The sequence below is a fragment of the Macaca nemestrina genome, chromosome 13, assembly GCF_043159975.1.
Source record: "Macaca nemestrina isolate mMacNem1 chromosome 13, mMacNem.hap1, whole genome shotgun sequence".
Classification (NCBI taxonomy): domain Eukaryota; kingdom Metazoa; phylum Chordata; class Mammalia; order Primates; family Cercopithecidae; genus Macaca; species Macaca nemestrina.
Genome location: NC_092137.1, coordinates 73,699,246 through 73,719,799, shown reverse-complemented (window position 1 = coordinate 73,719,799; position 20,554 = coordinate 73,699,246). Strand labels below are relative to the sequence as shown.

At 39.8% G+C, this 20,554-nt stretch overlaps 1 protein-coding gene across 6 annotated transcripts in view; it reads right to left on the bottom strand.

Annotated features, from left to right (window-relative positions):
* Positions 1-16,199, bottom strand: part of LOC105465444 (ALMS1 centrosome and basal body associated protein) — a 222,632-nt gene extending 206,433 nt beyond the window's left edge. For 4 of the 6 annotated variants that reach the window (XM_071076913.1, XM_071076915.1, XM_071076914.1 and 1 more), the window contains exon 1: positions 15,776-16,199. In XM_071076913.1, coding sequence (XP_070933014.1) covers positions 15,776-16,114 — 339 coding nt within the window. In that variant the 5' untranslated portion in view covers positions 16,115-16,199. Of the gene's footprint in view, positions 1-5,954; positions 6,072-15,775 lie in introns of those variants that run through there. The other 2 variants (XM_071076918.1, XM_071076917.1) reach the window with 2 other exon arrangements.
* Positions 16,200-20,554: the final 4,355 nt, after the last annotated feature.

The window sequence follows — 20,554 nt, the reverse complement described above, 5'->3', positions numbered from 1 at the left end:
TGATGAAGGTCACGGCCCAGAGGAAAGACTGAGACTTAATCACTGGACTAGAGAACACTTCCCCTCACCCCAAAACTTTATCACTGTATCAATAGGGCTCCTGATAGTAACAGAGGAATGTAACTGAAAGAACACCACATCCCAGATCTTACCTAAGAAGAAATCCTTAGGGAAACCCAAAGCCAATGGGAGATAAAAATCAAGGTCACCAGGGGAAATTTTAGTCTCTGAAACCTATAGTATGGCAAACAGTAAATACAATACAACCTCTAATGAGATAAATAAAGACCTATTTACCTCAGTTCCTTTCACATCCAAGGACATCATGTTTGGTTTTCAACCAAAAATTACAAAGCATACTAAAAGACAAAAGCACAGTTTGGAAGAGACTGAGCAAGCATTACAACCAGACTCAGATATGGCAGATGTTGGAATTTAAGTTTGGGAAGATTAAAACGTTCTGGAGATGGACTGTAGTGATGGTTACACAACAATGTGAATGTACTTAATGCCACTTAAAAAATGGTTAAATGGTCAATTTTATGTTATGTGTATTTTACCACAGTAAAAAAGAAAAAAAAATCAAGGGGGAAGAAACGAGTAAGCTATTAAACCATGAAAAGACATGGAGGAATTTTAAATGCACATTGCTTAAGTGGCAGAAGTCATTCTGAAAAAGCTACATACTGTAAGGTTCTAATTATATGACATTGCAAAGACAAAACTACAAAAACAGCAAAAATATCAGTGGTTGCCAGGATTTCAGAAATAAGGAAGGAACGATGAACAGGTGAAATTCAGGAGATTTTTAGGACAGTGAAATCATTCCATATGACACCACATGTTCCACCATAACAGTGGAAACATGTCATTATTCATTTGTCAAAACCCAAAGAATGTACAAAACCATAATACAAACTATGAATTTTAATAATAATGTATTGGCCAGGTGCAGTGGCTCAAGCCTGTAATCCTAGAACTTTGGGAGGCCAAGGCAGGCAAACCACTTGAGGTCAGAAGTTCGAGCCAGCCTGACCAACATGGTGAAACCCCATCTCTACTAAAAATACAAAAAAATTAGCTGGGCATGGTGGCACATGCCTGTAATCTCAGCTACTTGGGAGGCTGCAGCAGGAGAACTGCATGAACTCGGGAGGCTGAGGTTGCAGTAGGCCAAGACTGCGCCACACTGTGTGTTGTCAAAATTTTGTTGATATTTCAAGAGACAGAGCGAGACTCCATCTCAAAGTAAATAAACAAATAAATAATAATGATATGTATCAATACTAGCTCATCAATTACAACAAATATACCACACTACTGCAACACAGAAAGGAGGGAAGGAGGAAGTGGTGAATAACAAGTCTGTACTTTCTGCTCAATTTTTCTGTAAACATATAGCTACTTCCTAAAAAGATCTAATTATTTTTTTTAAAGAACAGAACATCTAGACAAAACACTAACAAGGAAATATAAGATGTGAACAACACTATAAACAACTAGACCTAGTAAGAATCATAGAACATTCCATCTGAGAGCAGCTTAATATACCTTCTTTTTGAGTACAAATGGAACATTCCCCAAGACAGACCATTTGCTAGGCCATAAAACCTCAAAAATTTTAATAATTAAAATCATAAGGTATATTCTCAAATCAAAATGAAATGAATTTAGAAATCAACAACAGAGGAAATCAGAGAAACTCACAAATATGCGGAAAGTAAGCAACAGACTCCTAAACAACCAATAGGTCAAAAAAAAATCACGAAAAAGAATTTTAAGTATTTTAAGATGATAAAAACACATACCAAAACTTATGAGTTGCAACTAAACTGGTACTCAGAGGGAAATTTATAGGTATAAACATGTATATTACAAATAGAATAAAGATCAATATTCTAGTCTTCCATCTTAAACTAGAAAAGAGAAAACTAAACCTGAGCAAAGCAGAAGGGTTCAAATGGAAATAAACAGAGAATAATGAAAAGCAATCAAACCAAAAGATAGTCTCTGGAAATATCAACAAAATTTTAAAACCTTTAACTAGACTCACCAAGGAAAAAAGAGACTCAAACTACCAAAATAAAAAATAAAAAAGGGGACTTCACTGCCAACTTTACAGAAATACAAAGCATTATAAGAGAATATTATTTTTAAACTGTATGTTAACAAATTTGATAACTTAGAGGAGATGGACAAACGCCCAGAAAAATCACACATTACTGAAACTGACTTAAGAAAGAATGGACAATCTGAATAGACCCACAACAAGAAAAAGGAGTGATTTAGTAATTAAAATACTATGCCCCACCCTGCAAAAAAAAAAAAAAAGACCCCAGACCTATTTGATGTAACCAATCAACCTTTCAAATAATTAATGCCAGTCCTTCACAAACTTTTCCAAAAACAATAGGAATACTTTCAATTCACGTTGAGGTCAATATTACCCTGATACCAAACCAGACAAAGGCATCAAAAGAAAACTACGGACCAATATATCTTACAAATATAGATGGAATAACTCAAACAAAATACAAGCGTGTGTGTGTGTGTGTGTATTTCTATGACAGGCAACACATAAAATGTTTATACACTGTGACAAAGTGAGTTATTTTCACAAGGCTGGTTTAATAACCTAGTATCAATTCATGTAATACATCGATTAATAGTTTGACAAAATTATTATTAAAAACACTCAAGAAATTAGGGATAGAAACTTCATCAATAATGATAAGGGCATCTATTAAAAACGCACAACTAACATCGTACTCAGAGGTAAAAGAGCGGATGTTTTCTCCCTAAGACAAGCTTGTCTAACCCACAGCCCCAGGACAATGAATGTGGCCCAACACAAATTCGTAAGCCTTCTTAAAACATGACATTTTTGAATCTCTGGGACACATTTAAAGCAGTGTGTAGAGGGAAATTTATAGCACTAAATGCCCACAAGAGAAAGCAGGAAAGATCTAAAATTGACACTCTAACATCACAATTAAAAGAACTAGAGAAGCAAGAGCAAACACATTCGAAAGCTAGCAGAAGGCAAGAAATAACTAAGATCAGAGCAGAACTGAAGGAGATAGAGACACAAAAAACCCTCCAAAAAATCAATGAATCCAGGAGTTGGATCTTTGAAAAGATCAACAAAATTGACAGACCACTAGCAAGACCAATAAAGAAGAAAAGAGAGAAGAATCAAATAGACGCAATAAAAAATGATAAAGGGGATATCACCACCAACCCCACAGAAATACAAACTACCATCAGAGAATACTATAAACACCTCTACGCAAATAAACTAGAAAATCTAGAAGAAATGGATAATTTCCTGGACACTTACACTCTTCCAAGACTAAACCAGGAAGAAGTTGAATCCCTGAATAGACCAATAGCAGGCTCTGAAATTGAGGCAATAATTAATAGCCTACCAACCAAAAAAAGTCCAGGACCAGAAGGATTCACAGCTGAATTCTACCAGAGGTACAAGAAGGAGCTGGTACCATTCCTTCTGAAACTATTCCAATCAATGGAAAAAGAGGGAATCCTCCCTAACTCATTTTATGAGGCCAACATCATCCTGATACCAAAGCCTGGCAGAGACACAACAAAAAAAGAGAATTTTAAACCAATATCCCTGATGAACATCGATGCAAAAATCCTCAATAAAATACTGGCAAACCGGATTCAGCAGCACATCAAAAAGCTTATCCACCATGATCAAGTGGGCTTCATCCCTGGGGTGCAAGGCTGGTTCAACATTCGCAAATCAATAAACCTAATCCAGCATATAAACAGAACCAAAGACAAAAACCACATGATTATCTCAATAGATGCAGAAAAGGCTTTTGACAAAATTCAACAGCCCTTCATGCTAAAAACGCTCAATAAATTCGGTATTGATGGAACATACCTCAAAATAATAAGAGCTATTTATGACAAACCCACAGCAAATATCATACTGAATGGGCAAAAACTGGAAAAATTCCCTTTGAAAACCGGCACAAGACAGGGATGCCCTCTCTCACCACTCCTATTCAACATAGTGTTGGAAGTTCTGGCTAGGGCAATCAGGCAAGAGAAAGAAATCAAGGGTATTCAGTTAGGAAAAGAAGAAGTCAAATTGTCCCTGTTTGCAGATGACATGATTGTATATTTAGAAAACCCCATTGTCTCAGCCCAAAATCTCCGTAAGCTGATAAGCAACTTCAGCAAAGTCTCAGGATACAAAATTAATGTGCAAAAATCACAAGCATTCTTATACACCAGTAACAGACAAACAGAGAGCCAAATCAGGAATGAACTTCCATTCACAATTGCTTCAAAGAGAATCAAATACCTAGGAATCCAACTTACAAGGGATGTAAAGGACCTCTTCAAGGAGAACTACAAACCACTGCTCAGTGAAATAAAAGAGGACACAAACAAATGGAAAAACATTCCATGCTCATGGATAGGAAGAATCAATATCGTGAAAATGGCCATACTGCCCAAGGTTATTTATAGATTCAATGCCATCCCCATCAAGCTACCAATGAGTTTCTTCACAGAATTGGAAAAAACTACTTTAAAGTTCATATGGAACCAAAAAAGAGCCCGCATCTCCAAGACAATCCTAGAAAAGAACAAAGCTGGAGGCATCACGCTACCTGACTTCAAACTATACTACAAGGCTACAGTAACCAAAACAGCATGGTACTGGTACCAAAACAGAGATATAGACCAATGGAACAGAACCGAGTCCTCAGAAATAATACCACACATCTACAGCCATCTGATCTTTGACAAACCTGAGAGAAACAAGAAATGGGGAAAGGATTCCCTATTTAATAAATGGTGCTGGGAAAATTGGCTAGCCATAAGTAGAAAGCTGAAACTGGATCCTTTCCTTACTCCTTATACGAAAATTAATTCAAGATGGATTAGAGACTTAAATGTTAGACCTAATACCATAAAAACCCTAGAGGAAAACCTAGGTAGTACCATTCAGGACATAGGCATGGGCAAAGACTTCATGTCTAAAACACCAAAAGCAACGGCAGCAAAAGCCAAAATTGACAAATGGGATCTCATTAAACTAAAGAGCTTCTGCACAGCAAAAGAAACTACCATCAGAGTGAACAGGCAACCTACAGAATGGGAGAAAATTTTTGCAATCTACTCATCTGACAAAGGGCTAATATCCAGAACCTACAAAGAACTCAAACAAATTTACAAGAAAAAAACAAACAACCCCATCAAAAAGTGGGCAAACGATATGAACAGACATTTCTCAAAAGAAGACATTCATACAGCCAACAGACACATGAAAAAATGCTCATCAGCACCGGCCATCAGAGAAATGCAAATCAAAACCACAATGAGATACCATCTCACACCAGTTAGAATGGCAATCATTAAAAAGTCAGGAAACAACAGGTGCTGGAGAGGATGTGGAGAAATAGGAACACTTTTACACTGTTGGTGGGATTGTAAACTAGTTCAACCATTATGGAAAACAGTATGGCGATTCCTCAAGGATCTAGAACTAGATGTACCATATGACCCAGCCATCCCATTACTGGGTATATACCCAAAGGATTATAAATCATGCTGCTCTAAAGACACATGCACACGTATGTTTATTGCGGCACTATTCACAATAGCAAAGACTTGGAATCAACCCAAATGTCCATCAGTGACAGACTGGATTAAGAAAATGTGGCACATATACACCATGGAATACTATGCAGCCATACAAAAGGATGAGTTTGTGTCCTTTGTAGGGACATGGATGCAGCTGGAAACCATCATTCTTAGCAAACTATCACAAGAACAGAAAACCAAACACCGCATGTTCTCACTCATAGGTGGGAACTGAACAGTGAGATCACTTGGACTCGGGAAGGGGGACATCACACACCGGGGCCTATCATGGGGAGGGGGGAAGGGGGGAGGGATTGCATTGGGAGTTATACCTGATGTAAATGACGAGTTGATGGGTGCTGACGAGTTGATGGGTGCAGCACAGCAACATGGCACAAGTATACATATGTAACAAACCTGCACGTTATGCACATGTACCCTAGAACTTAAAGTATAATAATAATAATTAATTAATTAATTAATAATTTTTAAAAACATGACATTTTTGCAGTTTTTTTTTTTTTTTTTTTTTTAGCTCATCAGCTATTGTTAGTGTATTTTATGTGTGGCCCAAGACAATTCTTCTAATGTGGCCCAGGGAAGCCAAAAGATTGGACACCCCTGCCCTAAGATCAGGAATAAAAAAGCATATACACTCTTACCCCTCCTATTCAATATTTTACTAAAGGTTCTAGCCAGGGCAATTAGCCATAAATAAATAAATAAAAGGCATCCAGATTGGAAAGAAAAAATAAAGCTATATATATTTGCCCTTGACATGATCTTTATCAGAAAATCATAGAGAACCCACAAATAATCTATTAGGATGAATAAACAAGTTCAGAAGAGATTCAGAAACAATATTAATACATAAAAATCAAGTGTTTTTAGGCCGGGTGCGGTGGCTCAAGCCTGTAATCCCAGCACTTTGGGAGGCCGAGACGGGCGGATCACAAGGTCAGGAGATCGAGACCATCCTCGCTAACACGGTGAAACCCCGTCTCTACTAAAAAATGCAAAAAAAAACTAGCCGGGCGGGTTGGCGGGCACCTGTAGTCCCAGCTACTCGGGAGGCTGAGGTAGGAGAATGGCGTAAACCCGGGAGGCGGAGCTTGCAGTGAGCTGAGATCCGGCCACTGCACCCCAGCCTGGGCGACAGAGCAAGACTCCGTCTCAAAAAAAAAAAAAAAAAAAAAAAAAAAAATCAAGTGTTTTTAAACATTTACAACGAATAACCCAAACATTCAATTAAGAAAAATAATTCCACTTACAATACCATTAAAAACAATAAAATACTTTGAATAATTTAAGAAAAAATGTGCAATTCTGAAAACTACAAAACATTATTGAAATTTAAACATCTAATTAGTTGTATGCCACATAAGAACATTTCCATCAACTACAGACCACATACATAATGGTGGTCCTATAAGATTATAATACCGGCCCGGCATGGTGGCTCACGCCTCTAATCCCAGCACTTTGGGAGGCCAAGGCGGGCAGATCACTTGAGTCAGGAGTTCAAGACCAGCCTAGGCAACATGGCAAAACCCCGTCTCCACTAAAAATACAAAAATTAGCCAGGCGTGGTGGCACACACCTGTAATCCCAGTTACTCAGGAGGCTGAGACGTGAGAATCACTTGAGACTGGGAAGCAGTGGTTGCAGTGAGCCAAGATTGTGTCACTGCACTCCAGCCTGGGCGACAGAGCAAGACTCTGTCTAAAAAATATATATATATATATATATTTTTTATATATAATATATATAAATTTATATATATATAAAATTTGTGTGTTAGATACACAAATACTTACCATGGTGTTACTACTGCCTACAGTATTCAGTACTGTAACATGCTGTATAGGTTTGTAGCCTAGGAGCAAACGGTTAGACTATATAGCCTAGGTGTGTAGTAGGCTATGTCATCTAGGTTTGCGTACGTACACTATATGATGTTTGCACAACAATGAAATAGTGTAATGAAACATTTCTCAGAATGTAACCTCATCATTAATTGACACAACTATAAATGAAAAAATATCCCATGTTCATGAACCAGATGATTAGGCCAGGCACAGTGGCTCATGCCTGCAATCCCAGCACTTTGAGAGGCCAAGGCAGGTGGATCGCTTGAGGTCAGGAGTTCGAGACCAGCCTGGCCAACATGGTGAAACCCCATCTCTACCAAAAATACAAAAATAAGCCAGGCGTTGTGGTGCGCTCCTATAAACCCAGCTACTGGAGGCTGAGGCAAGAGAACTGCTTGAACCCAGGAGGCAGAGGTTTCAGTGAGCTGAGATCGCACCACTGCTCTCCAGCCTGGGCAAGATTCCATCTCAAAAAAAAAAAAGGACCAGATGATTTAACATCAAGATGACAATACTCCTAAATTGATCTACAGATTCATCACAATCTCTATCAAAATATTAGCTGGCTTCTTTGTAGAAATTGACAAGCTAATCTAAAATTCATATGGAATTGCAAGAGGCTCCAGAATGACTAAAATATCTTGAAAAACGAAAGCAAAGTTGGAGAACTCCCCCATTTCAAAACTTACTATAAAGCAATATTAATTAAAAGAGTGTCTCCTAGTCAGGCATGGTGGCTCACACCTGTAATCCCAACACATTGAGAGGCCGAGGTAGACAGACGGCTTTAACCCAATAGTTTGAGACCAGCCTGGGCAACATGGTAAGATTCCATCTCTACAAAAACTGCAAAAATTAGCTAGGCATGGTGGCATGTGCCTGTAGTTCCAGCTACTTGGTAGGCGAGATAGGAGGTCCACTTGAGCCTAGGAGGTGGAGGTTGCAGTGAGCCAAGATTGCACCACTGCATGCACTCCAGCCTGGACAACAAAGAGACACCTGTCTCAGAAAAAAAAAAAAAAAAGTGTCTCCTAGCATAAGGTGGGCATATAGATCGATGAAATAGAATTGGGAATCCAGAAATAAACCCATATATCTATGGCTAATTGATTTTCTACAAGGATAATAAGACAAATCAATGGGGAAAAGAAGAGCCTCTATAACAAATGGTGCTGCAAAAAGACAAACTGCCTATTCTTCCAAGTGGGAGCTAAATAATATGTACACCTGGAAGGAGAGTATGGAATGACAGAGAATAGAATATTGGAAGGGTGGGGAGTGTGAGAGTGGGGTGGATGAAGAGAAATTACTTAATGAGTAAACATAGGCTACTCCAGTGACGGAGACACTAAAAGCCCTGACTTCACCACTATGCAATATATCAATGTAACAAAATTATACTTGAACTCTATAAATCTACATAAATAAAATTAAAAAAAAAAACAGTGCTCGATAGTCACAAAAGAATAAAGTTTGAACCCTTTCTTCACATCATACACAAAAAGTAACTCAAAATGGATCAAAGACCTACATGTAATAGCAATACTATAAAATCTCAAAGAAAACATAGTAGGTCCTCATGACCTCATATTTGTCAAGGGACTGTATCTTGTCAATCCCTTGATTGATAAGGGATTATATATGTAATATGTATATATATAAATAATATACATAAAGAATTCTCACAATTCAATAGTAAAAACACAAATAACCCAATTAAAGAATGGGCAAAAGACCTGAATAGCTATTTCTTCAAAGAAGACGCACAAATGGCCAAGAAGCACATGAAAAGATGCACGAACCATAAGGGAAATGCAAATCAAAACTACAAAAAAGTCAGGTAATAACAAGTGCTGATAAGGATGTGGAGAAAATGTAACTCTCATACACTGGTAATAGGAATGCCACTTTGGAAAACAATCTGGCAGGTCCTTAAAAGGTTAACAGAATTCCATATGTCCCAAAAATTCTACTCCTAGATATACATCCAAGAGAAATGAATCCATATGTCCACACATACACTTATATAAGAATGTCTACAGTAGCATTATACATAATAGACAAAAAGTAGGAAAAAAAAGGTCCATCAACTAATGAATGGATATACAAAGTATCACATATCCACATAATAAAATACTATTCGGCCATACAAAGTAATGAAGTGCTGATACATGCCACATCACAGGTGAATCCTGAAACCATTAAGCTAAGTGAAAGAAGCCCAGTCACAAAAAAACCACATATTATTCCACTTATATGAAATTCCCAAAATAGATAAATCTATAGACAGAAGGTAGATTAATAGTTGCATACGGGGAATGGAAGATGGGGAATATTAGCTAAAGTGTATGGGGTTTCTTTTAGAAGTGATAAAATGTTCTAAAATTGACCGTGATCATGATGGCACATATCTATGAATATACTGAAAACGGCTGAATTGTGCAGTTTAAATTAAGGGTGAATTGTACAGTATGTGAATGATATCTCAAAAAAGCTATTAAAATGTTTTTAAGGAAGTCAATTAAGCACTCAACACAAGGAAATACACACACACACACCTCAAAGTAAACCTAAGGAAATAGTAAAAGATGAAAACTGAACTTTTTATTAAAATTAATTAATTTTTAATAATTAAAAAAATAAACAGCAACAGAATTAAACTTAAATCAAGAGCTGTGTCCTTGAATGAAAAATAAATTAAATAAACTCCTACCTAGTCAAATCAGGAGAAAAATAAAGCATAATTACACAAAATTGGGAATGAGAAGTGAAAATAACCACAGAGGCAAATGAAAAAATAAAGAATACTGTGTGGCACTCCATTAAAATTAACTAGAAACCCTTACTGAAAAGAATGATTTCCTAGGAAAATTACCAAAATTAACCCAAGAAAAGAGAACATATATATACTACAACCCTGAAAGGAATCCAGAGATAGTTTAAATGGTGATATCTTTCAAACATTCAAGAAAGAAAAATTCCTTTGTACTTACACTGTTCCAGAAAAACAAAAATCATCCAAGTACCTTTTATGAAAATGGCATAATATTGATGTCAAATTTGATAAATACTGGCCAAGAAAACAACAAAAAGAAAAACATTTAAAACGTTATCAAATATCTGCAAATAAAATCTAGCAGTTCCTCAAGAGAAAAGCACACTACGACTAAATAGTTTTTAATCCTAGGAACACAAAACAGGATTAATATTAATAATAAAATGCATATGAATAGATTTAAAAAATAAATTGTGCAATGTAGATAAATTTGGAGATGGGGAGCAGAAACGGAAGAGGTTCAGCCTGTGTTCTCTCCTTTGAAACTGTAACCTGCTGATGGGGGGATGCTGAACTCTGGGTGGGAGACAGAGGTTAAGAGGGAAGATGGGGAAAGAAGCTGACAGAGAGGAAACTAAAAAGATTTCCAAGCACTGTTGGGCCGGGTGCAGTGGCTCATCACGCCTGTAATCCCAGCACTTTGGGAGGCCAAGGCGTGTGAGGTCAAGAGATTGAGACCATCCTGGCCAACATGGTGAAACCTCGTCTCTACTAAATATACAAAAATTAGCTGAGCGTGGTGGCGCGCATCTGTAGTCCCAGCTACTGGGGAGGCTGAGGCAGGAGAATCACTTGAACCCGAGAGGCGGAGGTTACAGTTAGCTAAGATCACGCCACTGCCACTCCAGCCTGGTGACAAGAGCGAGAGACTCTATCTTAAAAAAAAAAAAAAAAGATTTCCAAGCACTGCTGATGACCCAATTAAAAGTTAGAGACCAAGAATTTCTAGTGATACCAACCCAGAGAACTGAATTATCTTCTCGAGCACAACTCAGAAATTCAGGTTGAGGAATTACAAGAAGTGTTTGAATGGTCTGTAGAACCAGCATAAAAACAACATGAGGCTCTGAATCACTGCCCTCTTAAAAAGACTTAGCTGTAAGACTGGTCATATTTTGCTTCAAATTTAAACAGTATCATAGCTTAACTCAGTCTCAGTAACAGGACTACAAACTTAATCACTGCCTTACATAACACCACTATAACGCCCTTATTATCTAGTGAGATATGAGAGTAAATTGAGTAACAAAATTTTGTCATTTAACTTGAGAGTAAACTGGATGAAATTAATGTTTCCTATTATTTGATCTCATCCTCTAAATACACAGCATTAGATGTTACACATCTAAAAATTTCATAGTTCATAAATTTCTAGCAAGAAACATACTAAGCATTTTCTCCTTAAAACACTTTCCAACCTATGCCAGTAAGTTTCAATATGCCAGTGAACTAAAGGAAAACGTATCTGAATACTCATTGTATCATCGTAAATCTACCTTTAACACAGAAAACCACCTATATATTCTATATATTACCATATATTCTCTCAGGTAAATAAGAAAATATGTAATTTCTCTCAGGGGAAAGAAAAAACTGTGGGGAGGAAAAAAATACTCTGGACTCTCAGAAGTAAGATTTTCTATTACCCATAGATAGCTCACTATTAGCGGCCAGGCACAGTGGCTCCTCTAATCTCAACACTTTGGGAGGCTGAGGCAGGCAGATCACAGGTCAGGAGTTCAAGACCAGCCTAGCCAACATGGTGAAAGTCCATCTCTACTAAAAATACAAAAATTAGCCAGGCATGGTGGTGGATGCCTGTAATCCCAGCTACTTGGGAGGCTGAGGCAGGAGAACTGCTTGAACCTGGGAGGCAGAGATTACAGTGAGCCAAGATCGTGATGCTGCACTCCAGCCTGGGTGACAGAGCAAGACTTCGTCTCGGGAGGGAAAAAAAAAGATAGCTCATTATTAAACAGGATAATTTTCTCACATTGGCTGTATGTAAAAGAGGGTTAGCTTAAAAATTCCTCCTCTAGGTCCCTATCTCTCACCATATGCAAAGATTAACTCAAGATGGATTAAAGACTTAAATATAAGGCCCAAAACTATAATAATCCTAAAGAATACTTAGGAAAAAAGTTTATGATTAAGACCTAAAAAGCAAATGCAACAAAAATAGAAACAGACAAATGGAACTTAATTAAACTGAAGAGCTTCTGCACAGCAAAATAAACTACCAACAGAGTAAACAGACAACCTACAGGATGGGAGAAAATATCTGCAAACTATGCATCTGACAAAGGTCTAATATCCAGCATCTATCTATAAGGAACTCAAACAAATCAACATGAAAAAAAAAAAACAACCTACTAAAAATCGGGCAAAAGATTGAACAGACACTTCTCAAAAGAAGACACACGAGCGGCCAAAAAACATGAAAAAAATGCTCGACATCACTAAGCATCAGAGAAATGCAAATTAAAATCACAATGAGATACCATTCACACCAGTCAGAAGGGCTATTATTAAAAAGTCAAAAAACAGATGTTGGCAAGGATGAGAAGAAAAGGGAACAGGTATACACTGTTGTTGGAAATGTAAGCTGTTCAACTCCTATGGAAAGCAGTATGGAGGTTTCTTGAAAAATTCAAAACAACTACCATTTGACCCAGCAATCCTACTACTGGGTATCTATCCAAAAGAAAATAAATCATTTCATCAAAAAGACATCTGAGCCAGGCACAGTGGCTACAACTGTAGTCCCAGCACTTTGGGAAGCCAAGGCTGAGTATCACTTGAGCCCAGGTGTTCTAGACCAGCTAGACTCCATTAAAAAAAAAAAAAAAATGTCTGTGCTCATATGTTTATCACAGCACCGTTCACAACAGCAAAGTCATGAAACCAACCTAAGTGTCCATCAACAACTGAATGGATAAAGAAAATGTACTATGTATTAATATACATCATTGAATATTATGCAGCCATAAACAGAATGAAATCCTGTTCTTTGCAGCAACATGAATGGAGCCTCAAGGCTATTTATCAAGTGAAATAATTCAGAAACAGAAAATCAAATACCACATGCTCTCACTGATAAGACAAGTGGGTACAATGCACATACAGAGACATAAAGATAGAATGGGTACAATAAGTACACACAGACATAAAGATGAAAATAAACAGACACTGGGGGCTCCAGAAGGAGGAGAAAAGGGATAAAAAATTACCTATCAGGTACAATGTTCACTATTTGGGTGAGAGATTCACTAGAAGTCCAAACCTAACCATTACGCAGTATATCCATGTTAATTACGTGCATATGTACCCCCAAATCTAAAATTAAATTAAATTAAAATTTTGTTTAAAAAACTCCTCCTCCAGGCTTCAAGATAAAGATTTGAATATTAGTAGTTATTCAAGCAAGAAGTCACAGGACAAAATAAAAGTTAGGAGACATAGTCAACAAGTGTGGCTTTAATTATGGTCTCTATGTAGATGACTTACGACTTGGAATCTCTAGCCCAGACTTCTCCTTCAGTCTTCAAAACCAAACTCATAATCTTAAGATCCACCCAACCAATTCCAACACCCACTCACGGCCACCACCCCCACCATAAATCTGGCCATATCTTAATATTGGCACAACCATTCAAACAATAACACCTGGCTACTTCACCTTTCACATCCCATCCGTTATTAAGTATGATAATTTTGCCTCTTAAATATCTCTCAAGTCAGTCCACTTTTCCCTGTATTCACCAACACTTCCCTATTCCAAAATTTCATCATCTTTTGCCTGGCAATGCTGCAATGGTCTCATAATTTACGCCCTTGACCTACGACTACTGCTCCCCATCCCACCTTGCTGTCACAGCTGTTCTGCACTCTGCTATACACCTGATCTTTCTGAAACACCTATCTTATCATACATCTCCTCCTTTCAAATATTTTTGTCAACTTTCCAAAGCTCCAGAGATAAAGCCCCTAAATCCTTGGCATAGCACACAAAGCCTTGCAGTCTGTGCTCAAACCACATTGGCTTCTGGGTCCTGGAAAATGCCATGCTCTCTCTCACCAACAGTACCTTTTCATGTGTTTTTCCCTCAACTAGAGGGCTCTTTCCCTCCCCTTTGCCTGATTAACCTTAAACTGTCTTCAGATGTCAGCTCTAGCATAACCTCCTCAAGGCTTTCCCAGCTTCACTGACAAGGCCAGATTATCTTACTTTATGCTTTCATAGAATATTAGCACATACTAGCTTTACTTTTATTTATATGATCATCTGAAATCTGTCTGCCTCCCTGTCTAGACCATGAACACGAGGAAGGCAGAGACCAAAAATGTCTGGGTTCACCAAGGTTTCCTTAGCACCCAGCACAATGTGTGGCACATGGTGAATCCTAATAATAAATGTTCAATGAATTAAGTACCCGCTGGAATATTCACCAGACAAAACAACTACTGTTCATTAGTGACAAAACTCTACACCTTCACTGTCTGTGATGATGGAACTGTTCCATTATCTGCTCTGTCCAATATGGTAGCCACTAGCCTAGTGTGGTTGCTGAATACTTGAAAAGTGCTAAGAACAGACGCATGGAATTTTTCATTTTATTTATTTTTAACTCTTATTCAAAACTATAATAGTTTTCTCTTTAATTAAGATGTAAAAAGCCACACGTGGCTAGTGGCTACTGTACTGAACAGGGCAGGTCTTGCTCCTCGAAAAGCAGTAAGTTAAAAAAGAGGGTAAGGGGAGTAAATAAATTGGAGAGTTATTTTCAAAATGATCTTCGGGGGGCCTACCATGAAATCGGCTTTCTTCATTGTGCATTATCTGCGCTTTCTAGTTTTCCAGACTGTTGGGAGCCACATCACAAGCCTCTTGCATTCCAAGCCCCTCCTATCGGCTGGGGAACCCCTTTATTGCTACAAATGATTGTCCAGAGGAGGAAAACCTGCGGGGAGCCTCTCCAGACTAAGTGATCGCGCGGTGTACATTATCCACACTGCTCCCTCAGGGCAGTCCTGCAATTCAGTCAAGCTAATCTGTTCACAGTCTCCCCAACAAGATGCTCCCCAGGCAACCACTCGCTCCGCTCCTACACCGCCTTTTCCCTCCTTCCGGGCTCGACACACCCGTGGTCCTCTCTCAGCGTTTCTCACCCCCACTCACGGGGAATGCAGACTCCCCTGAACGTCTATGGGAGTTCAAAAGGCCCAAGACCCACCGAGGGGGAGGAAACGAGAAGTCTTTGCCACAAAGCCTTGGAGACGCGGAGCAGCCTGCGGGAACCTAGGCTGGAGTCGGGGCCGCCTACTAGCCTCAGCCGCGCGCGTTTTCTCAGTCAAGCTGCGTGACCGGCGGAAGGGCGGAGCGCTCGGGACCCAGCCTCCACCCTCCACTCGCCGCGGCTCCACACTCCTCCCCGGCCCGCCTCACCTTCTCCAGGGAGGTACGCTCGCCCTCCGAGTAGCGGTGCCTCGGAGGCGATGGCAGAGGCAAAATCCTGCCGGGGTGCGCCTGCAGCCAGGCCTTGGCTTCGTCGTCCTCCTCGTCCTCCCCGTCGTCTGTACTTTCCAGATGCTGGTGCCCGTAGTGAGAGTCGGAGTCCAACTCCCGCCCAGCCTCTTCCTGCACCTCCTCCACCACCACGACGTCGTCCAAGTTCGCCGCCGCCGCTGCCTCCGCCGCAGCCGCTGTAGCCTCCTCCTCCTTCTCCTCCTCCTCCTCCTCCTCCTCCTCCAGCTCGCCCGGCCATGGCAGATCCTCGGGCTCCATGTTGGCGTCTCGCTCTGGGCGGCAGAGGAGGAGGAGGGAGGGGGGAGGGAGGGGAAGGGAAGAGACCTGACTGGCGGTTGTGGCCCAGCGTAGGCGCAGTGCCGCCCGCCTGGGCGGGGCCGGGAGACCGCGCGCGCGTTGCTAGGGACGCCGCGCGGGGCCCGGCGGGAAGGCCCCAGGGCGGAGATTTGCGACAGGCGACGCCGCCGCCTCGCCGCCGTCACCGGCCGGGACCTTGCGAACTGTACTGTAAGCTCACAATAAACCGGGACTGGGTGCTTCCCGGGGGCGCAGAGGGCCCCGCGCGAGGACAGTGTAGTTCTCGGCTGGGGTGGAGTTTTAGCCCCTGCACAGAGAAGAGATCAAACTCTAGGACGCACCCGTTATAATCACACATGCAAATTATAAAGTTGTAAAGGTTGAGTACCTCCTAACGTGTCAGGCTATATGGTGGGCGCTTCAACGTAACCGTGGAAAAGTGTCACGGGTTGTTAGATTAAGAACTGGGCACTGGCATCAGAAAGATGGGAGTGTGAATCCTGGCATCACCGCTTAAAGCGATGTGACTTTGTGTCTCCAAAACGATGATAATAGGCCATCGCATAGGATGGGTGTGATAATTAAAGGAAATAATGTGAAGGACTTAGTGATAAGTTGGTTATTGTACAATAGCTCATTAGATACTCACGGTTCTGTGAGACAAGTATTACTATTTCATGTATGAAGAATCTGAGGCTCAAAAAATTAATTTGCCCAAAGTTTCTTACCTAGTAAGTGGCTGACTCAGCATGCCATCCCAGGTCCTCTGTTAGTGTAGGAATTGCCCTGGCCTAGACCAACCAGCTGATAAAGGGTAACAGCGCAAATATTTATACGGATAGTACATATGTTTTGGTGGTTCGACAATGATTTTGGAGTTCTTTAAAAATAAAGATTTCCTGACCGCTTCAGGAACCTCTACAAAATGAATGGCAAATTAAAGTGTCTTGAGATGCCATGTAACCAAACACCACCTGTACCCCAATAACCTATGGGAAAAATTTTTAAATTAAAATTTTAAAAATAATAATCTTGAGATGCTTCACTGTTACCTAAGGAAATACCCATAATTAAAGTGGAGTCCAGCAAAAAGTCTTCATAGTATTACCCACAATAGAAGACATACATTGATAATGATGCTGAACCAATGTTGGTGGGGCAATTTTAGGGTTATTGCCAAGGAGGTATGTCTTACCTACCTGTCAATGACCCAATCCTGGCAAAACTATAAAGGTAGAATAAGAACTGGTGCCCAGTCTTGGAGTTCTGTTGAACACTTCTAAATGGACTATGAGTACATTAGCGTTATTATTTATTCTTAAGGGGTTTAGGGGTTCTCCTTGCTGGAGACCTATTACTGTAATGGTAGAAAAAAATTGCTTAATTTTGTATTTCTGAATGTGAAATCTCAATGTTTATCTCCAGTAAGAGGACACACATTTCACTGATATTAAATAACTCTGTAAAGTTTTACCTTTTTAGAAACTCCACTATCTTTTTGCATCCACAAATTTCAGGAAAGATAAAGAGAACTAATAGAATTCTAAAAAATAGTTTTCAAAGCTCTCTAATTTCCGAAGCCCAGAGTACTTCTATTTGCCTTCATGACAACAGGTCAATCCATTCTAAGACCCATGAGTTATCTCCTGAGTTAATAACAGGCTTCCTCATGTACTTGTGAATTACTTCCAATACTAGATACTACTAATATAAGCTGCTATCACTAATTGCTGCAGGGGACTTATAAGAGAACTCCTGCTTTATCAACAGCAGATAGAAGCTGCATTCTTAAAGCACCCACCTAAGCAGCCTCTGAAGTTAGAGATCTGGTCTTCTGAAAAAGCATTAGTAAACAATTTCCCTTGAGCCTCAATGCAAAAAAAAAAAAAAAAATTGTCAGGTACTATCAACAACTGACCCAGCAGTAAAACTACAAGACATTGATCCTTGGATTCCTATTACACAACTAAAAAGACATGCATCATTTTCTCCTGGCGACCGGACATTCCATTCTGTTGGAAGACCTCAAACTGAAGATTCTTGGGACTTCCCCAGAAGCTGCTGACTGCAGAAATGGGTGGTTTATACCCAAGACAATAGGACAAGATTAATTTTCTGATTCTTTGGCATCTTTTACCCTACCACTAATCTTGCTTATTGCATTTTGACACCCTTGATTAACTAACAAATTGACTTCTCAGGGAGATAACCTTATCTTCATCCTGTTACTTTTGACTCCCTATATTCTGCTACTTAAAATAAACAATAATTAGCCAGGTGCAGTGGGTCATACCTGTAATTCCAGCACTTTAGAAAGCCAAGGTGGGAAGATCACTTGAGACCAGGAGCCTAACTAACCTAGGCAAGGTAGCAAGACCCCCATCTCTACAAACAATAAAAAATTAGCTGGGCATGGTGGCATGTACCTGGAGTCCCAGCTACTCAGGAGGCTGAGGCAAGAGAATCCTGGGAGCCCAGGAGTCCAAGACTGCAGTGAACTGTGATCATGCCAGTGGGCAATAAAGCGAAACCCAATCTCTGTAAAAAAAAAGAAAGAAAAAGGAAGAAAGGAAGGAGAAGAAAGAAAAGAAAGAAGGAAAAGGAAGGAAAGAAGGAAAGGAAGGGAAAGAAAAAAGGCAGAAAAGAAACACTTCACTCTGGAGTGTTTTTATCAAACCATAGCTACTGCTCTTAAGGAATTGTTGACAAAATTTAATAGATGTGCTTTCATAGACTTCATCAAGTAGATTTTCTTCTGTAGGTCACTTCTGGTACTTAAGCATTCCTCACAAAATTCATCCCAAACTTCAGTCTCATAAAAATGGACCTTGACCTACACTTCAACAGAATGTTTCCCTGAAGTCATTATAATCCTATGAGAAAAACCTACCCCTTCAGGAATAGAAACTAATATTGGGGCTATTCTTGAAACACTACTCAGGTCGTTCTCTTCCAAAACATTCCAGCCTGCTTTGGAGAAACCTGTTTAACTTCATCCAAGAAATCTGCTTATCTTGAGGGAAAGAAAGTTGGCTTGTCCCTGATGTGCTAAATAGCCATTATCCTCCCAATACAGTCTGTACTCCCCTAGGGTACTACTTCCTTATGGGAATATCTGGCTTGCACACTAACCTATTCTTTATATTGAAGCTAACTGTTGAGACCCTCCAGTGCTTAAAATTACCACGCCTCCAGTAGACTGCTTCTCTGAAAAGAACACCCAGAAACCAACCAAATGAAGCAAGCACAGAATCACAGACTATTTGGGATAACTCCCAGGAGGGATAACCGGCTCACTTTTCATGGGTATTCTGTGAATGAAATTCCCACAACAAAGGTAATACAACAAAAAAGAGGTCCAAAAGGGGTCTCTGACCTTAGCAGACCCCATCGATGGCAAAACTTCTGCTATAGCAGCTCAGAAAACCACTTAAATTTGAAGTCCTTAGCCAGAGTTTTCATGGATAATCATATAACCCTTGATTTCTTCTTAGCTGGCCAAGAAGGAGTTTGTATTTAGCAGGACTTGTCACCATAGTCACATACTTCAGGGCCGGTAGAGCATACTACAGAGCCAGTAGAACATGAGTAAACTGAAAAGAGAAAAGCCTCCTGGCTCCCTAAAAACAGACTCAGCTGGATTCTGGGGCATGTGTTCATTGCCAGGACTTTATAATTTGGGCCTCTGGCTTCAAGACTTTTTACAAAGATGGATAATCATTTTGTTTCTGGTAATTACTTCTTTTGCACTTGGTCGGTGTATCCTGTCCACAGCCCTAGTTTCTGCACAGCCATTGTCATATTGTATGATTCAACAAATCCTACAACAGAAAGTGTAATTAACCCAACTACAGACCACATCCTCCAGATCAGCATAAATTTAGCAATAGTGAAAATCTGAATACCATAGATTAATGGTCCTGTGGCCTGACTTTGTCTGCCCTTGACCAAATGGAGGACTCAGAAAATAAATCTAGGGTGCCAGGGAACTGATCTGACACAGGTAACTAAGCCTCAGTGTTGTCACAAGCTGGCCTGGCATTCACCATCATCCCTCAGTATTCTGCTATTGAGCATAAACAATCTCACAGAACACCCAACATCACACAAGGTCTTTCTGTGACTGAAGAAACAAGACATGACAAGACCAGTTCATAATCTTGCCTAAGCACATACAAAAACAACGTTACTGTGAAAATCAAACACCTCCCTTTTCCAGTTAATTTGATTGCTGCTTTTTAAAATCAATTATAACTCTACCATCACTGTGGTTTTTTTTTTTTTCACTGTCACCTAGGCTGGAGTGCAGTGGCACGATCATGGCTTACTGCAGCCTCGACTTTGTCGGCTCCAGTGATCCTCTCACCTCAGCCTCCTGAGTAGCTGGAACCACAGGCGCGT